Source organism: Sorex araneus, chromosome 1 (genome assembly GCF_027595985.1).
Source record: "Sorex araneus isolate mSorAra2 chromosome 1, mSorAra2.pri, whole genome shotgun sequence".
Taxonomy (NCBI): domain Eukaryota; kingdom Metazoa; phylum Chordata; class Mammalia; order Eulipotyphla; family Soricidae; genus Sorex; species Sorex araneus.
Window position 1 is genome coordinate 78,644,888 of NC_073302.1, and position 22,684 is coordinate 78,667,571.

Sequence of the window (22,684 nt, forward strand, 5' to 3'; positions counted from 1 at the left end):
TCTTTTTGTACTTATGCAGTCTTTTTCTTAACCAGAATTTTTTGTTCTGGGGTCACAACTGGCAGTCCTCAGGAGTTACTCCTGGCTCTGCACTAGGAAATGACTCCTGTTGGGGGTTCATGAGACGGTATATGGTACTGAGGTCAACTTAAGTTGGCCCTGTGTAAAGCAAGTAAGTGCCCTATCACTGTATTACTGCTTCAGCCCCTTGACCAAAATGTTTAAAGCCTACCTTGGTATTAAATAAAAATACAATAGTCTTTATGATGGTAAATTTTAAGTGATCGGTTTTTTCTTTAAGTTTAGGTAGATGTTATCAGTAAACTTAGATCTTTTGGTAGACCCTTCTTGATATTCTAGTATACCATTATTTATTTTGTCTTCTTGTTAATGGACTATTTCCATATGTTTTTATGTCAATGTCTTCAAAACTTTCTCTCCCCAAATAATGAAATTCCATAGATCTTATCTCATTGTATATTTTTTTAACTGAATCTAAATTTTTCATCATAGTTATAAACTTGTAATTTCTAGGTTTTTCCTTGGTAAATGATTGGCATATTAAAGTAAAATTTAAAGCTTCCTTAAATGTACTAAATGAAACATAGATATGAATTTTTCTTACCCATTGTCAAGCTCGACTTAGACTTATTTGCAGCAAAAATATTTAAATTGAGTTTTTATATTTATTAAATCTACAAATATTCATGACTGAAGTTTTAGTAGTTCTTCAAATAATAAAATTGATTAAATGAGTGCTGGTTTTGATAACACTTGCTTTTTCTATTTACTTACTGATAGTGACTTTATACCTAATGAGGTAGATGTGGTTTTTACATGGAAGTTGAGCTTGAAACATATTTGATAAAACTGTAATACTTGATGCCAGTAAAAGTAATTGAAATCATGGAGAAAAAGGTGTAACATTTCTGTTGGTAAAGGAAGAACTGAAATGAATGACCATGTAATTTTTACAAAAGTTGACAATTAGCTTTCTTTTCATTTACTCTTTTGGTTTTGGGGCTGCACTTGGCTGCTCTCTGGGCTTACTCCTGGCTCACCCCTACCCACTGTACTCTCTCTCTCTCTCTCTCTCTCTCTCTCTCTCTCTCTCTCTCTCTCTCTCTCTCTCTCTCTCGTCCTAGATTTTTTTTTTCCTCAGAGATGATTAAATTTCCCATAGACAGCAGATTGTGGGGGTGACTTTTGCAAGTCCCACATACCACATCAGGATGTAGATGATCAGGAGGTAGATCCTGGTTGTGAGAGGAGAGTGAGCCTTGTCCACTGACAGTGGCATTCTCAGAATGTCTAATGGTTGAGGAGCTGCAGTCACACCTTCCTGGATCTTCTTTTCTTCCCTTTCCCTGGGAAATTATTATGAAAATGTTCCTTTTCATAACAGTTCTAGGGTGTGACGAATTTGACCCAAGTTTGAAGATCACTGCTTCTGTTAAATTCTGTAATGAATATTTGCATGCTTGACCTGGTGTTTTCCTTAGGAGAATTCCCAGTGTTGTGAGTATGACAAATTGAACTGTGCACATTTCTTGTTTTATCTGCTGTGCCCCCTTGGAAGTGTTCAGTGGCTATTGTTGGGCGAGTCCATGTGCCGGGGATAGAACGCACGTCTCCTACATGGGATCCAGACATTCAGCCCACTGAGCACTCTCCATCCCCAAGTCATGTGCCAGCGATGCCGAACTGCTTGGTGACATCCCAGAGACTCATCAGAACTTGTTTACCAAATCCGTACTTCATTTGGATTTTGTTTTGGGCCATTCTGCTTGTATTTCAGTTCACAGTGTTTTACCTACATTTTCATTAATCATCATTTTTAGATCTTTCTATATAGAAATTCACTCATCTCCATCATATGTCTAACTTTCTCTACTACAAACATCCTTGTGGGATTTACCTGTCAACCTTATTATGTTTATTTTTGTGATACAGACATCTGTTTGCTTGTTTTAGTCATTTGTTCTAGCCAACTTTTAGATTGTGTCAGGTCAAGCTTAACTTAAAATTTTTTTTCATTTCCCACCAGTTTTATCAATTTGTATTTTACTTATAATACTTTTTATCCTTTACATGCAACTTTTTTATAGCTGTTTTTTTAGGTATGATAGAATTGATTTTATGTATAGGAAACTACATGCTTAAGTGGTATAGTGATTAAAAAAAACTATCCATATTCTTAGAAAAAAAGATTTATTAAAACATTTTGGTGAAAATAAAAATATACAAATATGGGCTGGAGCAATAGCACAGTGGGTAGGGTGTTGCCTTGCACACGGCCGGCCCAGGTTCAGTTCTCAGTATCCCATATGGTCCCCTGAACACTACCAGGGGTAATTCCTAAGTGGAGAGCCAGGAGTAACCTCTATGCATCGCCGGGTGTAACCCAAAAACCAAAACATATATAGTCATCATTTTGTTTCCACATTTTCTTAAATCAAAGATTACTAAAATAGTAAAGTGCCCTAGGCTTATCCCCAGATTCATTTTGTTGTGTACCCTCCACCCCAAAGTATCCGATAAATATTCTCATGAATATCTAAAAAATAGTTCAGATATCCTTGTAGTTTTTCTTTTGAGCTTTTTACATGTATCATCAGTGACTTTTAACTTGGGACTATATCAAGAACTATATAATTAGAATGTGTGTACTAATACCTGTTTTTCATAGTTGCTGAACAACATAATTTAGAAGTTTACAGAAATAGAAAATTCTGTATTTTTTAAACTTTTTTGTAATAATTTATCGTATGGATAGAGGGCATTTCGGGAGCTGTTCCCTGTCATCTGAGCACACAGTCAGCATGTCAGCATCGCTGTGCAAGTCTCGATTATGGACAGAGATACTTCAGATCTTTACGTAGGACTAGACAGAGTGATGAGCCTGTGTGTGTGCATTTCAGTTTTAGTTTATCCCATACTCTCGGAAGCAGTTAACCAGTCTTATCAGAATTTTTTTTATCTGATAGTGAAAAATATCTTTAATATATATTTCATTGATTCTGGGGATGCTAAGCTATTATTTATATGCTTTGTGGGCAGTTGACAATTCTTTTGTGAATTGCCTCTCCAAAACAGTTGTACGTTTCCTATTATATTACCATTTCCTGACTAATTTGTTAGGACTTTTTATTTTGAATACTGCTCCTTTATTACATTCCAAATTATCTTTCTCAGTATAGTTTATTTATTCTATCTGGATGTTGTATAAATGTGAGGTAGGGATCTAAATTTTTCCCCTTTAATGAAAATCCTACTCTCTAAACATATGTAGTTTAGATCAAAGACATGTATCTGCAGACTAACAGATGTTCCATGGTAGAATTACCATATAGAGTACTTGGTTTCTTCCTGACTGGTATTGCTCCTCTTCCACTGGGAATCTGTCACCATGCTCCAAGGGCAGCCCACAAGCACCAGGGACTCCTAAGACCAAACTGAGGCCTGAGCATTGCTGTGATTTTCCATCCCTAGCAACTCAGGGGGTGCCCCATAAAGATTTTTGCTTGAGAGAGTATATAAATTTTCATTTTCATACTTAATATATTTAGAAAATTTAGAAAGATGAAGAAAATTATCTTTATTAATGTGTGTTGGGAGTCAGGTCTTCCTGTGTTCTTCCAGTACAATAGTAATAGTCATAGTTCATTGAATATTTACTGAGTAACACTGAAGAACATTCTGTGTGCTAGTCTCCAACTTAGTTGCTCTACATATATCTTTATAGGGGCATGTAAACTCCAATGGACTAGGTACTACTGTCATTTTATGGGTAAGGAAAATGAGGCATTAAATATGATTGGTGAAAGTTGTAATTTGTTTTAAATTTTTATGAAAATTTTATTAAGGTTTTATAATCTTTCGTTACTGTATCTATGCATATGTTACCTATGTCATAATATACGGTCATGTTACAAGTTTTGAACCAGACTTGTTTGCATTCTTAGATTATTACAAGGTTTCTATGAGTGTTTATTTAGAACAGTTTGTAGCAGTCTCCCTGTCAACCCTTATTATATACTACTTTCTTATACATAATCACTTCAAACTATATGAAATTTCATTTATTTGATCTATTTAGACTAGCAAATCTGTTAACTGTTCTGTAGTTTGGTTTCATAATTCTCATTTAAATGTATTTCTTGTTTATATCAAGTTGTTGCCATTGTCATCATTCATAGTTTCATGTCTGTAAAGTGATGAGCCAAGATCATTATTTATGACCAAAGAATTCTCTGCAGTCTACTCTGTTTGGCAGCAAAAGACCTTGAAAGTCCCCTTGTCCCTCTGTGTGGACACAGTAAAAGTGCACATGCAGATGGAGTGAAATGTTCTCACTCCAGCAACTTGTTGGTATTCCAAAGGAATTTTAGCTAGGGTTATGTTTAATAATGTATTGTGTTCCATATATACATTTTTATATGTAGGCTGATTATTTGATTCACATCAGGTGACCAGTTTCAGTATGAAACATACCTTAAGATCATAATAGAATTTTAAGGCTTTTTTGATAAAACGGGGCTTGTTTATTTACACTGGGTTCTGTTTTTTCCCTTCCTCTAGGTAGTCTTTCCAGTAAATATATGACTCAGGGAAAAGCCTCAGCGAAGAGGACCCCGCAGGAATCATGAGGGGAGGAAATACAGCACTCTAAGTGACCACGTAGGCGTCCTATTCACTTGGAAAATTAGGTTCATTTCACTGGACACAGCAGCATAGATCAATTAACATTAAAGGGAAATGTCAGATTTTTTTAACTTAATGAAATTGATTAATAAGGAGAAAATTTTTAATATAGTCTTATTTACCAGATTCCAGAGACGTAATAATTTTAATAGAAAGCCATGGTGTATGTATTTGAGCCAGATTTTTTAAAAAATGCAACTATGGGCCAGTATTCAATGAATATAGTTTCATGGTTTTTGATTGTTTCAAAGCACACTAAAAATGGTGTGCTGATAACCCCCAAGCAAATCAACCTTTTCTTCCATATAAATCCCTTTTTTTTGTTTTGAAGAGGGGAACTTATATTTATTGTGGTTTACCAAATCCTCATGTGAAAACATATCAGATATGTATGAACTGCTACTACTGTATTTACAATTTATGGACTTTATTTTGTTGATATCTGTAGAGGTGGTAATATGAACATGGAGACCTATTTATGTGAGCCTTCTGTGGATGAATTCCAGAGAGGGGCTTATGTCTTTCCCCTCTCTAATTTTAAGTAAATTGACTTATAGCTACTATCATAAAAATGAAGTAAGGAAAACAAGAATTCCTTTTTGCTGCTAAAAAAAACCTTTTCAAAAATGGCAAAATAAGAGCTTTTTACTTTTTATGGTATTCAGAAATTAGGGTGAACTTTTACAAAATCCCTGAAGATTAAAGAGGCAATCTCAGCCCATCACGAGTGTGGTTGGAGTCATTTTGGGTCTGACTAGAATCCTGATGGAACTGTTGCTCCAATCTCACAAGCCCTGCAAATGATCAGAACTATGCCTATATTTATCATTTTGAAATAAAATCAAAATTTCAACCTGTCATTTTATCCACTTTTTCTAGTGACTTCCTAAAGTTTGTGGGTAAGCAAGATGAGAGAGTAAGGGCAGTCAGCAGAGATGAGTTCCTCTCTGCTCCCGGCTGCTGTCAGAGGGCATTCATACAGAGCACTGGGGGTCCGGGAGGAGCCTGCTGAGGAAGCATGTCCAGGTAAGGGAGGCTTGAGCACTCTGCTATAAACTACCAAGTGAATAACACAGAGTACCTATTTTTCCTCAGTTGCTGCTCTTCTGATTTCTTAATGCTTAGCTTCACTGAGCATCAAATCCTTGGAAAGCCCATTAATATGGTTCTGTTGTCTGGTATTTTAATTCTGAAGCCAACCTAATTTTTGTTCCCTTGTAGAAACGAATTTTTCTGCTTGCATGCTGTTTTGTTTGTTTTTGTGCCACACCCGGTGATGCTCAGGGGTGATTCCTGGCTGGCTCTAAACTCGGGGATCACTCCTAGTGGTACTTAGGTGACTGTACGGGATGCCGGGGATCAAACCCAGTTTGGCTGCATGCAGAGCAAACGTTTGTCCTACTGTACCACTACTCTGGCTCCTCTGCTTAGCCTGCATCTATGTTTATTTGTCCTTGGAGCATTTATATTTTGTCTGAAACAAAAGTGAATCTACCTAAGATTTTTGTTTTAATTTGAAATATTCCAGAAGAGGGGGGTGGACTGCAAAAGAGTGGACCAGAGCAGGCAGTAAAGAGGTTAAGGAAGGTCAAAGCACTTGCCTTGCATGCGGCCACCCCGCTAAATTCCAGCTCCACATGCATTCTCCTGAGCAGTTCCTTGGCACACAACCAAGAATAGCCCCTGAACACTGCCAGACTCCTCTCCCCAAAAACTTCCATCTTTTCTTAATATATTTTTGTATCGTTTCTTTCTTTCATGCTAGAAAAAAACTCAGGACTATTGACTTTTAGTGTCCTTCAGCTGTTTCTAATACAAATCTTGTCCTTGCAACTTAAAATTTCCTTGTACCACCTGCAATTCTTACTGTCTTTTTATAGAAACCTTGTTTCTTTGTATCCTTTTAAGGATGTTAAAACTACACATTCTTCTGCTTTCTGTAATAGATTCTGCCCAAGGTATTGGGGCTTTTTCAGGGCCTCACACTAGGACTAGGACCATCATTTACTAGCAGACCTAGAGAATGGATGTCTTCAGCTTTCTGCTCCCACATCTTAGATGCCAGTTAGTAGCCCCCTTTCTGCCCACGCTAGGACACACGAGTGCATCTGTCTGGCCTGTCTGTGCCATGCTGAGTCTATTTCACAGCACAGAGCTATCTTGCAGGTACAGCTGGCCTGTTTTCCTAATAGACTTCACAAATGCCCCACTACCAGGGTTCACCTTTCTTCCTCTTAACAAAAAAAAAGCTTGTTTATAGCCCCATTTTACTTTTTTTTTTTTTTTTTTTTTTTTTGCTTTTTGGGTCACACCCGGCGATGCACAGGGGTCACTCCTGGCTCATGCACTCAGGAATCACCCCTGGCGGTGCTCAGGGGACCATATGGGATGCTGGGATTCGAACCCGGGTCGGCCGCGTGCAAGGCAAACGCCCTACCCGCTGTGCTATCACTCCAGCCCCGATTTTACATTTTTTAATTCCTTGCTCGATGTATATAACATCACTAGTGTGTACACTTAGAAATGTCATTAAAATGTACTGAGAAAACTTAAGTTTATTCCTCTAAATGTGTTTCACAAATGCTTCTATTAACATCTTTCCCTAGTGGAAAAAATCCTGGGTAGGTAAATCATTAGGGTTCAAGGTATGGCAAAATATTTTGAAAACTAGCATTTAATCCTCATGAAACAGGATGTACTATTTTCTTTAAAAGCAGTTGTATTTGGAGAGCAACAGACAAAAAGCATACACTTCAAAAAGTGGAGTGTAAAGACTTCACTAGAGCCTGGATCTGCTGCTGAATGTGGCAGCCTCCCCCCCAAACGATTGGGTTCTTCATACACGTACCTGCCCTGCCAGAAAATAATGAACAGTAAATTCTCAATAGAAAAACATTGAAAATACCTAGAACCCTGACAGGAAATAAAGTGTAGTGTTGGGCATTTCCCTACACAAAATTGGTGTAGTGAAATGAAAGTGATCGCAGCTTACAAATTCCTTCAGCGTTTCCCACACCCTCATCACTTGGCCACTGCAGAGACAGCTGCTACTCTGAGATAACAAAGCCGGCAGGTCTTAGTCATGAAGACTGCTAACATACCAAGTATCTCGGGAACTTAAGCCAGTCCAGTATCCAAGAACCATCAGACACTCCCATTCACTGACCAGCTGTTTATATGATTCAGCATTTATATGCAAAAGAGCCAAACAAGTTGAAAATACAGATCATGTTCATTTTGTGGGAGTGGTCTTGGGATCTGGTTCCATCTCAGCCAACCTGGCTAGGCAGTTCAAAACCTGGTATGAACCTGGGCCTCCCTTGCATGGAATTCTTACCCGTGCTTTGGTGTGTTTTACAGAGCTGGTGTTTTGATCTTTGGCTTTACATTGAGCAGTAAATTGCACCAAGTTCTCATCCTTCCTATCGTTGTACGCATCACCTCTCTGTCATTCATGCATGCACAGGGTGGAACGTTTATTACCCCTCGTCTGCCCTCAGGTCGCAGGGATCATAATGAGGTGCAAGACACATATCTGGGCAGATGTATAATGGCGTGTACCCAGTACTGTGCCTTGCAGACCAGTCTCACGATACCTGGCGCCTTCAACAATGAACAGTCTGTAGGTTTAAAGGAGCCTTGTAATGTGCCACTTGGTCTTCTAAATTAAATAAGGACATGAGCAGTTAAAATGCCCCTGCCAGCAGCTGGGAGAGAATTGTCTTGCATGTGCAGCCTCTTAGTAGGGAGAGAAGTCTGCACCTGGTCTTGCAGACCGACTCTCCAGAGAATTAAAAATGCTCTGAAAGGTTTCCCTGGCGCCCCTCCCAACGCAGAACACTGAAAGTCTCCGCGCAGCTCTACACAGCCCCACTGCCCTCTAACCGCCAGCACGTGCAAAGGATCCCCACGCCCCTGCAGCGTGTCACAGCAGGGAGATACACCTGGGCCAGGTCGGGTCATCCTCCCAACAGACTGCGTCCTGGTGCCACCTCCTCCCTGGAGCTGCCAGGCTTTCCTGCACCCAGGCATGCTGACAGCAGACGACTAGGACTCAGTAGGTGAGGGTTCACTCAGCCACAGCTGCGCCTAGCGGGGCGGGGGGCGAGGCTGAAGCCCAATATGCAGGTCCCACGGGCTCTGCTCATCGCGACCAGTCGGGCCCAGGAAGACCATACCAGGTGGTCCCCAGGAGAGGCAGGCACGCGCCCCCATGCCGGGACCCTAGAGGTGCCGCGCGCCGGTGCCGCGGTTTGCCCTGATCGCGGGGGGCCGCAACGGTGCCCAGGGCTCCCTGGCTGCGACTCAGGGACCCCATGGAGTGCGTGCTGGAACCGGGTCGCGGCGAGCAGGGCAGCACCAAGCTGCCCTTCGCTGAGGGCGGCGGCCGGGTCCCCGCAGGGCTAAGGTTTCCAGCTTCCGACGTCACTGGGGACAGAACTGCCCTGGCCCGCCTTCAGGCTGTCACTCACGTCGTCTATCCAATGGCGGGGCGGGTGGGTCCCGACGCCATTGGGACGACGCTGCCCGCGGCCCGCCCTCCGACTGTCATTCACGCCGTCTGTCCAATGGCGGGGAGGGCAGGGCCTGACGCTATTGAGACGACGCTGCCTGCGGCCCGCCCTCCTACTGTCACTCACACCGTCTGTCCAATGGTGGGGCGGGGCTGGGCGGGGCCGGACCGCTGTGCGCGCAGCCTGTGGCGTCAAAGCGGCCCGCGGTGTCCATGGAGAGAGGTTGAGGTGGCCCCGCTCCGGCCCGAGCACCCGGCGCGCCGCGGCGACCATGTCGGCGTCGTTAGTCCGGGCCACCGTCCGGGCCGTGAGCAAGCGCAAGTTGCAGCCCACGCGGGCCGCCCTGACTCTGGTGAGCGGAACGCTCGGGGGATCCGTAGCAGTGCGGTCGGCGGGTTCGGCGACGGGAGCCCGCGGGTCGGTCCCGAGGGCAGCGCTGCGGCCTCCGCGCCGGGACCACGTTTCCCAGCAGGCACCGCGGCGGGAGTGCGCACGCGCGCGCGGCCGGCCTCCTCCTCGGACAAGGACGCCGGGCCGTCGGCCCTGGCTTGGGGGCCAAGAGTAACGCCCGCAGTCCCACGCTCGCGGTGCTCTCCGAGTCCGCCGGCCGCCCGCCGCGCTGGCCCTAGTGCTGAGCCTTCCCCGCCGCCCCGGAGAGGCGCGGGCCGTGCGGACACGTCCGCGGCGTCCTTCCAGGTCCAGCGGCGGACCCAGGGAAACGGGCCAGTCCACGCTCCCTGTGGGTCGTGCTGCCCGGTCAGCCCGGCCAGCCGCCCGGGACTCACGGCCCGCCGAGCCCGAGCCGGCGGCCTCGACGCCGCTGCCCCCCGACCCCGGGCGCGCCCCCACGCCGCTGCCCCCGGCCTCAGGCCCCGGGAGGGAGTCGGTGCTCGGCACGGGGACCGCGGGACCCCCCGTCGGGCACGGCCTCCCCTGCCCCCAGCAGACGTGCGGTCGCCTTGTGGAGGACAGGGAATAGATGCTTGGCGGTCCCTCCCTCCCGGGGCAGAGGCCGGCCTGGCCCGGCTCGCTCCTCGGAGTCCGCCCGCCGCCCCGCCTGGCCCCCGCGCGTTCGCCGCAGCCCTGCGCGACCGCGGGGTCCCCGTCCCAGAGCTGCTCTACTCCCTGGTTTCCCGACTGTTGGGACTCGGCTCTGTGGGTCGCCGCCACCCTGATGGCCTCCAGGAGTGCCGTGAGGCCTGATGCAGGGGCCAGGGAAGGGGCCAGGCCAGCACTGTTCCCTGCCGCTGGCCTCTGGGACAAACTGAAGGTCATTTTGGTCCTTGAGTAGAAGATCTTCACTGTACCTTTCACAAGCCCTTTAGCCACAGCATATTCTTTAAAGGGCAAAAGCGGAGACAGGTAACAGTAGAAAAACTTAAGAGCTAAATCGGTAAGACTGGTCAGAAGTACATGTGAGCTGGAGGTGTAAATGACATTGCAGTCTTTGCAAAGTGCATTGTGTAGTCGGCAAGAGACTGGGAAAGGAAAACATTTCACTGTCAGCAGTTATATAGGTTAATTGATGTTAATTTAGGAGAGGATGGTTGCTTTCCTGCAGAGACTGATTTCCTTGACACTTTCATGCAAACCGGAGCTGGTTCCTTGATTGAATGTTTTGTAGGAATTTAACCCACTACAACAAAGTAATAGAGAAACTTGTAGACAATATCTGAAAAAAATGAGGTTTCTCTTGCAGTTCCCACCATACTACAGAACTGGTAGTTGAACTTGGAGTCATAGTGAAATGATAAGCAGGAAATGTTCATTATGTATACTGAGTGCCTTAGGACTTAACTCTAGTGGTATGTGGTTTACTACATTAGGGCTCAATGAGGCATTGTTGTTTAAGAACTAGCAGAAAACCTCTGAAAAGTAACAAGTAAAAATGTATGCATTTTAAGGTATATCGCACAGAAAGTCATTGGAAGTAACTTGACTGTCAACTAAGAGATTGGTTAAGTATATTAATTTTACTGCATCATCATTGCACATTTTTTATATAAAGAGAATTAGACTGCAACCATTATGAGAAGCCTTTTTTTTAAAAAATATGCTTGTATTAATCATTTATTATTAAACTTCCTTTGGTGCAAGATTAGGATGCATGATATGCTCCTAATACTTATTTCATCAACAGTTGCACTGTGAGATAAAGTAGATGGAGTGTAGTCATTGCAGATAAGGATTTGTTTGGGGCCACATCCAGCAGTGCTCGGTGCTTACTCCAGGCTCTGCTCAGGGTTCACTCTCAGTAGTGCTCAGGGAAGTATTTGGAGTGCTGGGTTTGAGCCAGGGAAGGCTGCATGAGACTCAGAACGCCCCGCTGTACTCTCTCTACGACCCAATAAATTTTTTGTTGAAGTTTGGGGTTCATAATTTCATTGCTTGTATTGTGAAGATTATTTCATCTTTATTACCTTAATCATAGATTATAAAAAGTAATAATGATACATATAAACAATCAAGCATATAGCAGGTATTCAATTAATGGTAAATATGTATTATGATGTATCAGATAAAAAATGATGTTAATCTTTTAGAATGTAGGCTATAAATTATGTGTGTTGGGAGGTGGCATTGGGCACACCAGTGGTGCTCAGGGCTTACTCCTGGCTCTGCACTCAGGAATTACTTTTGGCAGGCGGAGATTAGAGGGCCATATGGGATGCTGGGTTTCAACTTGGTCAGCTTTATGCAAGACAAGTGTTCTATCCTCAGTGGTGTCACTCTGGCCCTGAATGTAGCACTGTCGTCCCGTCCCATTGTTCATCGATTTGCTCGAGCGGGCACCAGTAACATCTCCATCGTGAGACTTGTTACTGTTTTTGTCATATCGAATACACCACGGGTAGTTTGCCAGGCTCTGCCGTGCAGGCAGGATACACTCAGTAGCTGCTAGGCTCTCCGAGAGGGAGGGAGGAATCAAACCCGGGTCAGCCATGTGCAAGGCAACTGCTCTACCCACTGTGCTATCGCTCCAGTCCAGTGTTTATTGGTAAATGCTGGTTTTGTAGCTGAATATTTTATATGTTCTGCTGTACGGCATTGTGTATTAAAAATGTAATATATAGTCGTAGTGTGTATAATAGGGAAAGACATAGAAGAAATGCTCATCTTGGCCCTCTGCATTGGTTTCATAGTCTTTGTGAGCCAACCACAGACTCTGGCAGAGCCCCATCAGATGGGTCAGAAAAAACTTACTGTGTGGCTGTTCATGGCTCTGTCACCTCAGCACACACTTGGGTTCTGGAAGCGGGTGCTATCAGTGGCATACGTATTATATCATTTCAGAATTTCACAAGCCATTAAAGGGGCAGCACAGAGAACTTAGAGGACCAGCTGGCTGCAGTAGTGAGAGCAGCTAAGTCCACACAGAAAGAAGGCCATGGTGCCTTCCTTGGGATGTGCTCAGCTTTGTAAAAGCATCTGACTTATCTTGGGCCCCTAGTGCCTTCCTCCCGGAGGTCTTCTCTGTACAGTTTAGTTCCCTTCACAAGACTGCTGATCCCCCATTGATCCAGGAAACAGGGTAGGCAAGCTAGGACATGGACCGAGTGTCCCAGGAGAGACTTGTCCCTGACAGCCCCCTCCCAAGTCAGGGGTGAATGGACATAATCTCCACACAGCATTATGCTGATACTTTTTATACTTTTTCCTCATTTTTGAGGTTAGAATAAACTGCATTCCTCCAGAAAGACTCTTTGTTCTTGGATTGGGGGAGGGGCGACACCTAGCAGTGCTCAGGGCTCACTCAGAGTTCACTCCTGTTCAGGCTCAGGGAATTGAGCCAGGAATTATGGTGCCGGGAATTGAACCCATGTTGACTGTGCAAGGCAAGCACCTCCCTGCTGTGCTCACTCCAGCTACAGCCTTGTTTCTGTTTTAATAGTTAATGCATGAACTTTATTCTTAGATACCCTGAAATAATATTTAAGCACATACAAGAATCTGTGTGGTCATTTGATAGAATGAAAAAAATGAAAGCTTACTTTAAGTTGATATGGTTAATAATCTTCATCTCCAAGTGAATTTTGATGAATTTTAAAATTTATTTGGGGTAAGCAAAAAAACCAATAATGGATCATCATAATCAATGAGAACAATACCTGATGGTTGGCTTTTCCTAGTGAGATACATGATGATTTTTTTTATTACTATTATTTTGTTGTTTGTGAAGCAAGGTAATTTTTATCGAAAGAAACTTACTTAGACATGAGGGGAGAGAAAGAGAGCAATTCATGTTCAAGAGAGAACCCAGGCTTCTCCAGAGTGGAAAAAAGCAGAGAAGTGCATATCCAAGGGAGAACACGACTTAAGACAGCAAGCCAGCAGTATTGTTTTAGCGTTGGCTGCCGAACACCGCTGTGTCAGGCAGAGCACTTACTGTTGCTGGGCAGTAGTAAGCGCACAAAATTGATGTGGCCTGACAAAATTTATTTGTAATATGTATATTGTATGGCTTAAGACAGGAAGCTGATACAGGGGAGAATAAAATTAAAAGGACGCTGCTAGAGGGATGATTTGTTTGTTTGGGGGCTATAAGTGAAAGTGGTCAGTACTGACTCCATACGCAGGTGTGACCTCCCCGGTGGTGCTCTGGGGACCATATGTGGTACCAGAGATTTGAGCAAGGGTTGGCTGCAAGCAAGGCAAGTACCTTATCTCCTATACGCTTGCCAGCTCCAAGAAATATATTAAAGATAGAAAATGCTTTGAATTAAGTAGAATTCATGTATAGAATTCATCAAGTTTTCTTGCAAGAACAGAATATAATTTGTCATGGGAATTTGCTAAAGGTAGATTTGAATAATCATTAAGATAAAGAAAACATAAAACTTTGAAGGATGCAAGTTAGATAGATAAAAGACAATGGTCAAGGAACTTGCCTTGCACACAGCTGATTCTGGTTCCGTCCCCTTCACTGCATATGGGCTCCTGAGCACTGCCAAAAGTGATTTTTCTATGCTGCCAGGTGTGGCCCAGAGCCTTCTTAAACATAAATTAGTTTTAGAAGATAAAAGTTAACATGTTTTCTTTTTTTTTTTCAGACACCTTCAGCAGTAAACAAGATAAAACAGCTTCTTAAAGATAAGCCTGAGCACGTAAGTAAAAAATCTGTCGCAAATAATAAAAAGATATAAAACATTTTATAAATAATTTATTTTGCAATAAACAATATGCTTTTATCGATGAGTGATTTGAGGAGAATTTGCTTTTGGACCACATTCAGCAGTGCTCCCAGCTCATTCATAGTGGTGATCAGGGGACTGTGGTACTAGGTGTTTAACCTGGCTTCTGGCATACATACCACCTGCCCAGCCCTTTGTACTATCTTACTGGACTTCAGGGGTTTGGTTTCAGTAATTACAATATGCTCATGATTTGTTTTGGCTTTGATTTATTTGGGTGCCACACTCAGCATTGCTTAGGCTGTAATCCTGGCTCTGCGCCCAGGGATCTTAACTCATGACCAATTTGTAGGGGCATATGGGGTGCTGGGGATTATACCGTGCTTGGCCTCAAGTAAGGAAAGCCTGCTGTAACTCCATCCCTATACCTTCATCCCTGCTCACAATTTTTTTTAATTGAAATAATATAACTTTTCAGGGGCTGGAGCGATAGCACAGCAGGTAGGGCATTTGCCTTGCATGGGGGCAACCCGGATTCGATACCCAGCATCCCATATGGTCCCCTGAGCACCACCAGGAGTAATTTCTGAGTGCAGAGCCAGGAATAACCCCTGTGCATCGCCAGGTGTGAACCCAAAAGGCAAAAAATAATAATAATAATAATAATAATATAACTTTTCAGAGCAAAGGAAGTCATTTGTCACCCCAGACTTATTGTCTTCCCTTTAAGACAGTTTTTCAGTGTCCTCTCCCAAGATAACCTATAACTTTTATTTACCTCCACCAGGGTGTCTCAGCCTTAATGTTTGCTGATTCTGTTATGGATGAATTGCAGGATATTCAGTGGCATCTGGTCTCTACCACTCTGCCTGTAGCTCCTCCCCAAAAATCATTCTCTGAAGGGCACAACTGGCTCGTTGTCGTTTGTGCTTGTGTCTCTATGTGAATCTTCTTGGTGAGAGGAGAGCATCTCGTACATACTGTGCTTACATGCCATTTTATCAACTATGACTTGGAGGTATTTTGGGATGCTACCCCCAGAGGTGCTCAGGGCTTACTTCTGGCTCTGTTTTCAAGGATCACTCTTGCCGGTGCTCAGGAAATCATATGCAGTAGAGAGATTCTAAGTGGGGTCATCTGTGTGCCAGGCAGACACCTCAACCTGCACACTCTTCAGCCTCTTGCTTGAAGAGCTTTCAATATGAATTCATAAAAATCCACCTAATTATTTTCTATGACTGCATCTATTTCAAATCCATTGAGCAAGTTTGGTTTATTTAACCAATGGTCCTTAATACTTCAGGATTGCCTCAAACACCATCAGCATACATTCAGTGTGTGGTGAAGCAGACACGTTATTCTAGTGTTTTCGTACCCAGCCTGTACATGTATGGAGTTCTTGGACCTAGATAAAAAAATCATTGAGTGAGAGGTGTATCACCTTAATCTGAACGTATGGCTAATTCCTATCAGTGATTGTGAATTACTCCCAAGTGATAAGTCATTGCTCCTTATTAATCTATTGTGGCTTCTAGGCTCCCATGGACAGCCCACCTTACAATGGCAGTGGAGTTTCTACCATATTCACTTAAGCATTACTAAATGCTAAAATGCAGCAGTATGTCACTTCCCTTCTTACAGTCAGACTAGAGTACAAAGGAAATGAGCCAGGGAGATCTAACTCAGTGGACTGGCTATACCAGATCAGTCCTTACCACCACCAGGCTGACCTATGAAGGCGGCTACCATCATAAATCAACAGTCCATTGAAGTGCTGACCTGTGAAAGATGAAAGTTATTAAGTTCAGAAAAGACTTTAGCCTTAAAGATTTGAGAGAATATTTGTGTTGATAAGCGTAGAATCTAGCAAATGCTTCATCAGGGGTAATGCATGGCCCATTCATCTCCTTTTTCCAAACTCATTACGTATTAAGGCATATTCTTACATACTCATCACATTAGTCTCTATACATTCCTAACAACTGTATTTCCTGATTTCTCGAATCTTCTGTTTACAAAGAACAATGTAGAACATGCTTACATGTGCTTCAGAATTTCAGTGGGGCCATTTTTTCATTTAAAGTTTATCCCCTCACACCCTAGTCACCTTGGCACACTGGGCACTTGTCCGGGGCACTCCTGTGTGCTCACTGAGCAGGGCCATCAGGATGGCCTCTGCATATACAGGCAGCAGGGGAGTTTAAATATTCAGTCTCGGGGCCACAGCCATAGGACAGTGGGTAGGGCACTTGCACTGCATGCAGCCGACCCAAATCCAATAACCAGCACCCCTCATGGTCTCCTGAGCCCTGCCAGAAATGATCTCTGAGCACCAAGTCAGGAATAAGCTCAGAGGACAGCTGGGTGTGGCCCCAAAACAAAAAAGACTGGAGTCTGAGCGCTGTCAGCCACAGAACTAATATCTGGGCCTCCTTGTTGTTGCAGTTACTGGTTACCATGCTGAGTATGTAAGATTCCCTGCATATTCTGTAAACTGTTGCTCTGACTCAAATAAAGCCATACTTCTATCTCCTTTCTCTTTAGAAAAAGAAAACACAAATGTTTCAGTTTGTCAGAACCTAAGACAGCTCAATGTGTTCACGCCTCACGTGTTCTTGCCACTTGTTTTCCTGAGACTAACACGTGTTAAAGCTTTTCAAAAAGTTGTCTGCATTTTATGATTTATTTATTTATTTTTAAGTTTTGGGGCCACATCCAACAGCACTAGGAGCTTACTCCTTCCTCGCTCTTGCTTAGGGGTCACTCCTGGTAGGAATTAGGGGACCATATGCTTGGGATTGAGCCCAGAGAGAGATTGCATGCTCGACAAGCATCCTACCCCTGTACTGTCTCTCTGGCCCCAAAGAATATTTTTGAAAGTAAGTGAAAAGGCAGATCGGGAACAAGAACAGAAGTTCAGTAGATTCTGTTAGAAAATTACTTTTAAGAGAGTCTATGACAGTTTCAAAGAGCTGTTTGGTCACTTTTTAAATTTTGCATGTTGACTTAGCTTTCAAGTTTTGAGAATTTTCCTCCTCTCTTTTCCTTTTTTTTTTTATGTAATTGATTTTATTTTTCTTGGATTCTCACTAAGTGCTGTTATGTTTGTAGTTTTTATTTTAATACGTGATCCCTGGATCCTTGGTTCCCTGTTTGATATGCTCCATAAAGAGACATTTTGTAACTGGATGCTCATGTTTTTCCTTTCGCTTAACAGAGTAAGTAAATCTTAGGGTCAGGGATCTTAATATAGTTCTTTAATCCATCCTGCTTAAAATTTCAGCTTACATTCAATGCTTTTTCAGGTAGGCCTGAAAGTCGGTGTCCGAACCAGGGGCTGTAATGGCCTTTCTTATACCCTTGAATATACCAAGACAAAAGGAGATTCAGATGAAGAAGTTTTTCAAGATGGTGAGTTGTGAGCAAACTTTCTCTTGAGTTCTTGAAATGTAATAATGTAGGAGTAATAGGAGTGGCATAGACAGTTCTCCTGTGAGGATTGGAAGGCTTCCAAGTAGTAACTGAATTATGCACAGGTTTAGGGTGAAAATGGAATGGAATTGAGTCGTCTTTGTAGATATAGGAACTGAGGCCTGAAGAGACTAAATATTGCCTGAAGTCACAGCCTGTAATTGATCTTCTAAATAGTTGAACCCAGACAAATTCACTCCAAAGATTGTTTTCACATCTGAGTGTAAGGTTAGATAAACTTGTGTCAGTTATTTTGTGCAGGAAGATTTTTGTTTGTTTTCAGGGGATGGGTGAGAGGGAGTGTTTGGTATACCTGGCTGTGCTCGGAGGACCATATGTGGTGTTGGAGAGTAAACCAGAACCAGAAAGTCAGAAGGCCAGAGCCTGTACCGCTGTACTGTCGAGTCCCACAGGAAGATTTTCAGATACTGAATCTGGTGTGGGAGGAGGATCCACACTTGGCAGCTTGCAAGGGCTGTTCTGGCTGCAGCCCTGTTGCTGCGTGGGGTCTCTGAACATGGGCCGCCGCCACCTGCAAGGCAGGTACCTTCCCTCCTGTGCCCTCTGCAGTCGAATATGGTGCAATGCCATGTGAAGCACACAGTGTCACCTGTCAGTGAGTGCTGTCATCTTACCCTTTGGGGAGTCTGTGTTTCTGGTCTTTATTAAAGACTCAGTATTGTAGGTCCAGGATGCAGTGCTCGAGAACTTGCCTGGCATGTATGAGACTCTGGATTCCGTTCCCAGCACCATCAAAATAAAGGGGAGATTTGGGTGCTTTAATCATTAATTTGTTGCCACTCCCTCCCCCAGCCCAGTAATGGAAAGTGCCTATTTTAAGTAAGATCCATGATCTTCAGCTGCAAAGCACTTCACTGCCTGGAGGTTTTGCAGTGGGGGCCCATGTCTCAGGAGAGGTTTGCAGTTAGCTGACTTTCTAGTTCTTAACCGTGGCTTCGTTTTACTAACCTGAGATTGCTGAGCCAGTTAATACTGTCTTTGAAGTCAGTACATTGAGTGTCTTAAGGCTTCACTCTTTCATTTTAAAGAAGAGATAGAATTTTGTATCATTTCTACTTAACCACACGATTGCTTATGTGGAGGAAAAGCTATCCAGTTGCCTTTGCAGCCATGCAGTATCTCATACTTTACACGACTGATTCACCAAGAGCAACGCACCACATTTGATGGGGTTTAAAGTAGAAGGCAACCGGGGGCTGGAACGATAGCACAGCGGGTAGGGCGTTTGCCTTGCACGCAGCCAGCGGACTCGGGTTTGATTCCCAGCACCCCATATGGTCTCCCAAGCACTGCCAGGAGTAATTCCTAAGTGCATGAGCCAGGAGTAACCCCTGTGAGTTGCCGGGTGTGACCCCAAAACCAAAAAAAAAAAAAAAAGTAGAAGGCAACCAACTTCAGGGGGGAATTTATTTATATAAGCACACAAAAATTTTAAGGTTTAAATAATAGGGATTTAAGGCTCAACCTTTAACAGCATGTTATTAATCTCTTACAGAAGGGCTGGGTGAAATACAACAATCTTCACACACTTTCCTCCAAGGAAACTTTTTTGGACCATTCTTAGTGAATTATTCTTAATAAGCAATACTGTATCACTGTCATCCCATTGTTCATCTACTCGAGTGGGCACCAGTAACGTCTCTATTACACTCAGCGCTGAGACTTTATCAGCCTCTCCTTACTCATCTTCCCCAATGATTGGAGGTTCTTTCAGGGTCAGGAGAATGAAACCTGTCGTTAACTGTTTTTGGCATATCGAATACGGTAGATTGCCAGGCTCTCCGAGAGGTATATTACTGTATATTTTGGATATGAATACGCAACGGTGAGCCTGCCAGATTCTCCTAAGTGGGAAATAGACTCTCTGTAGCTTGTCGGGTTCTCCAAGAGGGAGAATTAGGCTATTAGATGTTACATGGCCGCTCTCTTCCAGGAGCTTGGTTTTATAGACTCTGGATGTTGGCTGTTGATGGAATTACACGGCACCGGGGGGCAGTTTCTGGGTGTGACTGCCTAGCTATTGGAAAATGGGGGATCTGGGCGGGAGAGGCCCAGTGTGATAATTTTTCCATTTTTTTTATTAAAAAAAATGAGGAATACAAAATAAATTACTTCAGTTCTGCTTTGGGGGCAGTGTTTGGGGTTCGGGATGGAAATATGGAATCAAATACTGTGAACAACTTTATAAAAATGAAATTAAATTTAAAAAATATAGTAACTTTGAATAATAATTTTTTTAAAAGAACATACCAGTTGTTTTGACATAGCTGCCAGCCTTTTCCTCCACATTACCAGGGAGTTGTATTGTGAATTTTCTGCCCATGGGGGAACAGAACTTCTTTGGTCTTTACCAAACTGAGTGCTTTACCACTACCACAGAAGCATGTAATTGGCCCAAGATAATTGTTTTGGGGGCTGGAGTGATAGCACAGTGGGTAGGGCGTTTGCCTTGCACGCAGCCGACCTGGGTTCGATTCCCAGCGTCCCATATGGTGCCCCGAGCACCACCAGGAGTAATTCCTAAGTGCAGAGCCAGGAGTGACCCCTGTGCATTGCCAGGTGTGACCCAAAAAGAAAAAAAGAAAGATAATTGTTTTCGTATGGATTATTATGTGAGAAAGGAGATAAACAGGGCTGAACACTAAAACCCTTCAAAGAAACCGAGTTAGAAACTTCCTCTCTGACTTTCATCTGATGGTTACTATTTTAAGCTTACTGTGCTTTGAATTAGGTTCTGTAAAGCCTGCAGACTTTATATAACATATGATCTTTTTCCCCCAGGAGTAAGAGTATTCATTGAAAAAAAAGCACAGCTGACACTTCTAGGAACAGAAATGGACTATGTTGAAGACAAGTTATCCAGTGAGTTTGTGTTCAATAACCCGAACATCAAAGGCACGTGTGGCTGTGGAGAAAGCTTTAATATCTGACGCCACAGACTGGCTCTGGCCGTGCATTCCAGAAGGAGACCCAAGGCTTGCAGACACTATCATGTGATCGCCACACACTTAAGGTTTCTAAAGAGTCCTCTGAGGAAATAAAGTGACTCATTTGAAAACAAAACCGGTGTATTTGTCCAGGGGACAGAAAACAGCCACTAGTGCTCTCTGGGTCATGTTTCTGATTTGTCAGAGGGAAGCCTGACCCTTTCTCAACACTTTCTGTGTCCTTCGTTTTAGAACCAGTTTTGTGAGAGTCGCTTTGCTCGAAGAATTTTCAGAAACTTAAATAATTGGTTTGTACTCAGTGGTGTTCGGTGGCTGGAATCTGCTCCCCCCAGGAGAGGTCCTGCGTTGAGGCCCTGGCCGCCGACGTGGGTGCTGGCACTTACTGTCCTACCCAGCTTCTCCTGGCCTTTCCCTTTCTCGTCACAGCTGCTTCCCTGCTTCCTTGAACTGCACTGCAGAAAAGAGAGAACACCTCAGCCTGCCTATTTTAAATCAGTTCTTTTACCACACTAAATGTCTGCAAATGTAGATCTCAAGCTGATACAGATCTTTGAAATGAAAGGTCTCTTAAACCCATCTGTCCCATCCCCTGAGTTTGCTCCCAAAAGGAGAACCCACAGAAAGATGAAGGGCTTTTCTGCACCTTTGCCTGGTGGGGTTGGTCAAGCCAGACCATTCTAGGACTACCCACACTTCCTGTGGAGGGCGGCAAGCAGCTGAGGCCATCAGGAAAGCTTAGGTGATTCAGCTGTTTGAGAACATTTTATAGCTTGTTGGCGATCAGCACAATTATTTTGAGTGAGAATGTGTTTGACCCATTTGTGTGAATCACCATCTTTCAAGCTACTTTATGAGTAGCAGGAAGAGAAATTATTCATGACCTAGAATCCCTCTGGCATTGTCACAATATAATGGTAAAGTACAACCTGGGGATCTTCTCTCGCAAATCCAATATGCACACACCATCCATTTGCTAAGACTTAAATCCCTGTTATTTAAACCTTAGATTTTTGTGCCCATATTCCCTTTGTCAATTATTGACAGATTTTCCTGGGTTTGACCTATTAAGTCTTTAATGAGATGATTTTTTGGAAAGCTGGTTCGTGTTTAATTGAAGCATCTGAGTTGTATGTCGTATTCACTAAAGTTATGATAAGAAGTGCACGGCCTAGAGGTCTAGGTAAGAGTTCATAAGTTTATATCATTAATAGAAATGTCTGTCCACTTATGATTTGTGCAATACTCATGTATGTAGTGGTTAAGTTGTCAATAAAACATGTGCCTCTCCATGATTATCAGTTGCCTTTTCTTCGAATAAAGCAGGGCTGGAATAGTCGCACTTCAGCCACTAGTCAGCACTTGCTGTGATTTTTCCATGTCAGGCCCTGCAAGTGCCGAAGTTAGTGTGTTCTCTGTGAGGTGTCTGACACAGCTATTTCTGATTGTTCTTGGCTCTTGTTCTCATTCCTTTCCTCCACCCTCATCTTTCCCTGTCTTACTGTAAGTCACTGGCCTCATTCATACCACTTCTTCCACCCTCCAAACATTTCTTCATTTAATTCTCAGGTGTATCCCTGCCTGGACTGCACTCCAAGAAGGCATTGTCCCTTTTTTGTTTTTTGTTTTTTGTTTTTTGGTTATGAGCCACACCAGTGCTTGGGGCTACGCTACTCTCAGCTTGGTGTCAAAGCATTGCTCCTAGCGGATAGAGACCAAGCATTGTGTAAGTATAAAACCCAGGGCACGCTCTCTCTCGCTCTCTCTCTCTCACACACACACATACACACACACACAACATCCCCCATTTTCAGGCGAGTTTCGAACACACCCTACCAGTCCTGAGAGCTTACCATTGACCAGTGACAGCCCCTGATCTCAGAATCTCAAAATTGAC

At 43.4% G+C, this 22,684-nt stretch overlaps 2 protein-coding genes across 5 annotated transcripts in view; both read left to right on the forward strand.

Moving 5' to 3' along the window:
- The window catches only part of TUT7 (terminal uridylyl transferase 7), a 67,645-nt gene extending 61,155 nt beyond the window's left edge, over positions 1-6,490 (forward strand). For all 4 annotated transcript variants that reach the window (XM_055127185.1, XM_055127201.1, XM_055127191.1 and 1 more), the window contains one exon: positions 4,582-6,490. In XM_055127185.1, coding sequence (XP_054983160.1) covers positions 4,582-4,649 — 68 coding nt within the window. In that variant the 3' untranslated portion in view covers positions 4,650-6,490. The remainder of the gene's footprint in view (positions 1-4,581) is intronic.
- A 2,885-nt stretch (positions 6,491-9,375) lies between these two features.
- On the forward strand, positions 9,376-22,082 carry ISCA1 (iron-sulfur cluster assembly 1). The gene is made up of 4 exons (XM_004600106.2): positions 9,376-9,570; positions 14,270-14,323; positions 17,656-17,761; positions 20,624-22,082. The coding sequence occupies exons 1-4, from the start codon at positions 9,490-9,492 to the stop codon at positions 20,770-20,772; spliced, it is 390 nt and encodes a 129-aa protein (XP_004600163.1). The 5' UTR covers positions 9,376-9,489; the 3' UTR covers positions 20,773-22,082.
- The last annotated feature ends 602 nt before the right edge of the window (positions 22,083-22,684 follow it).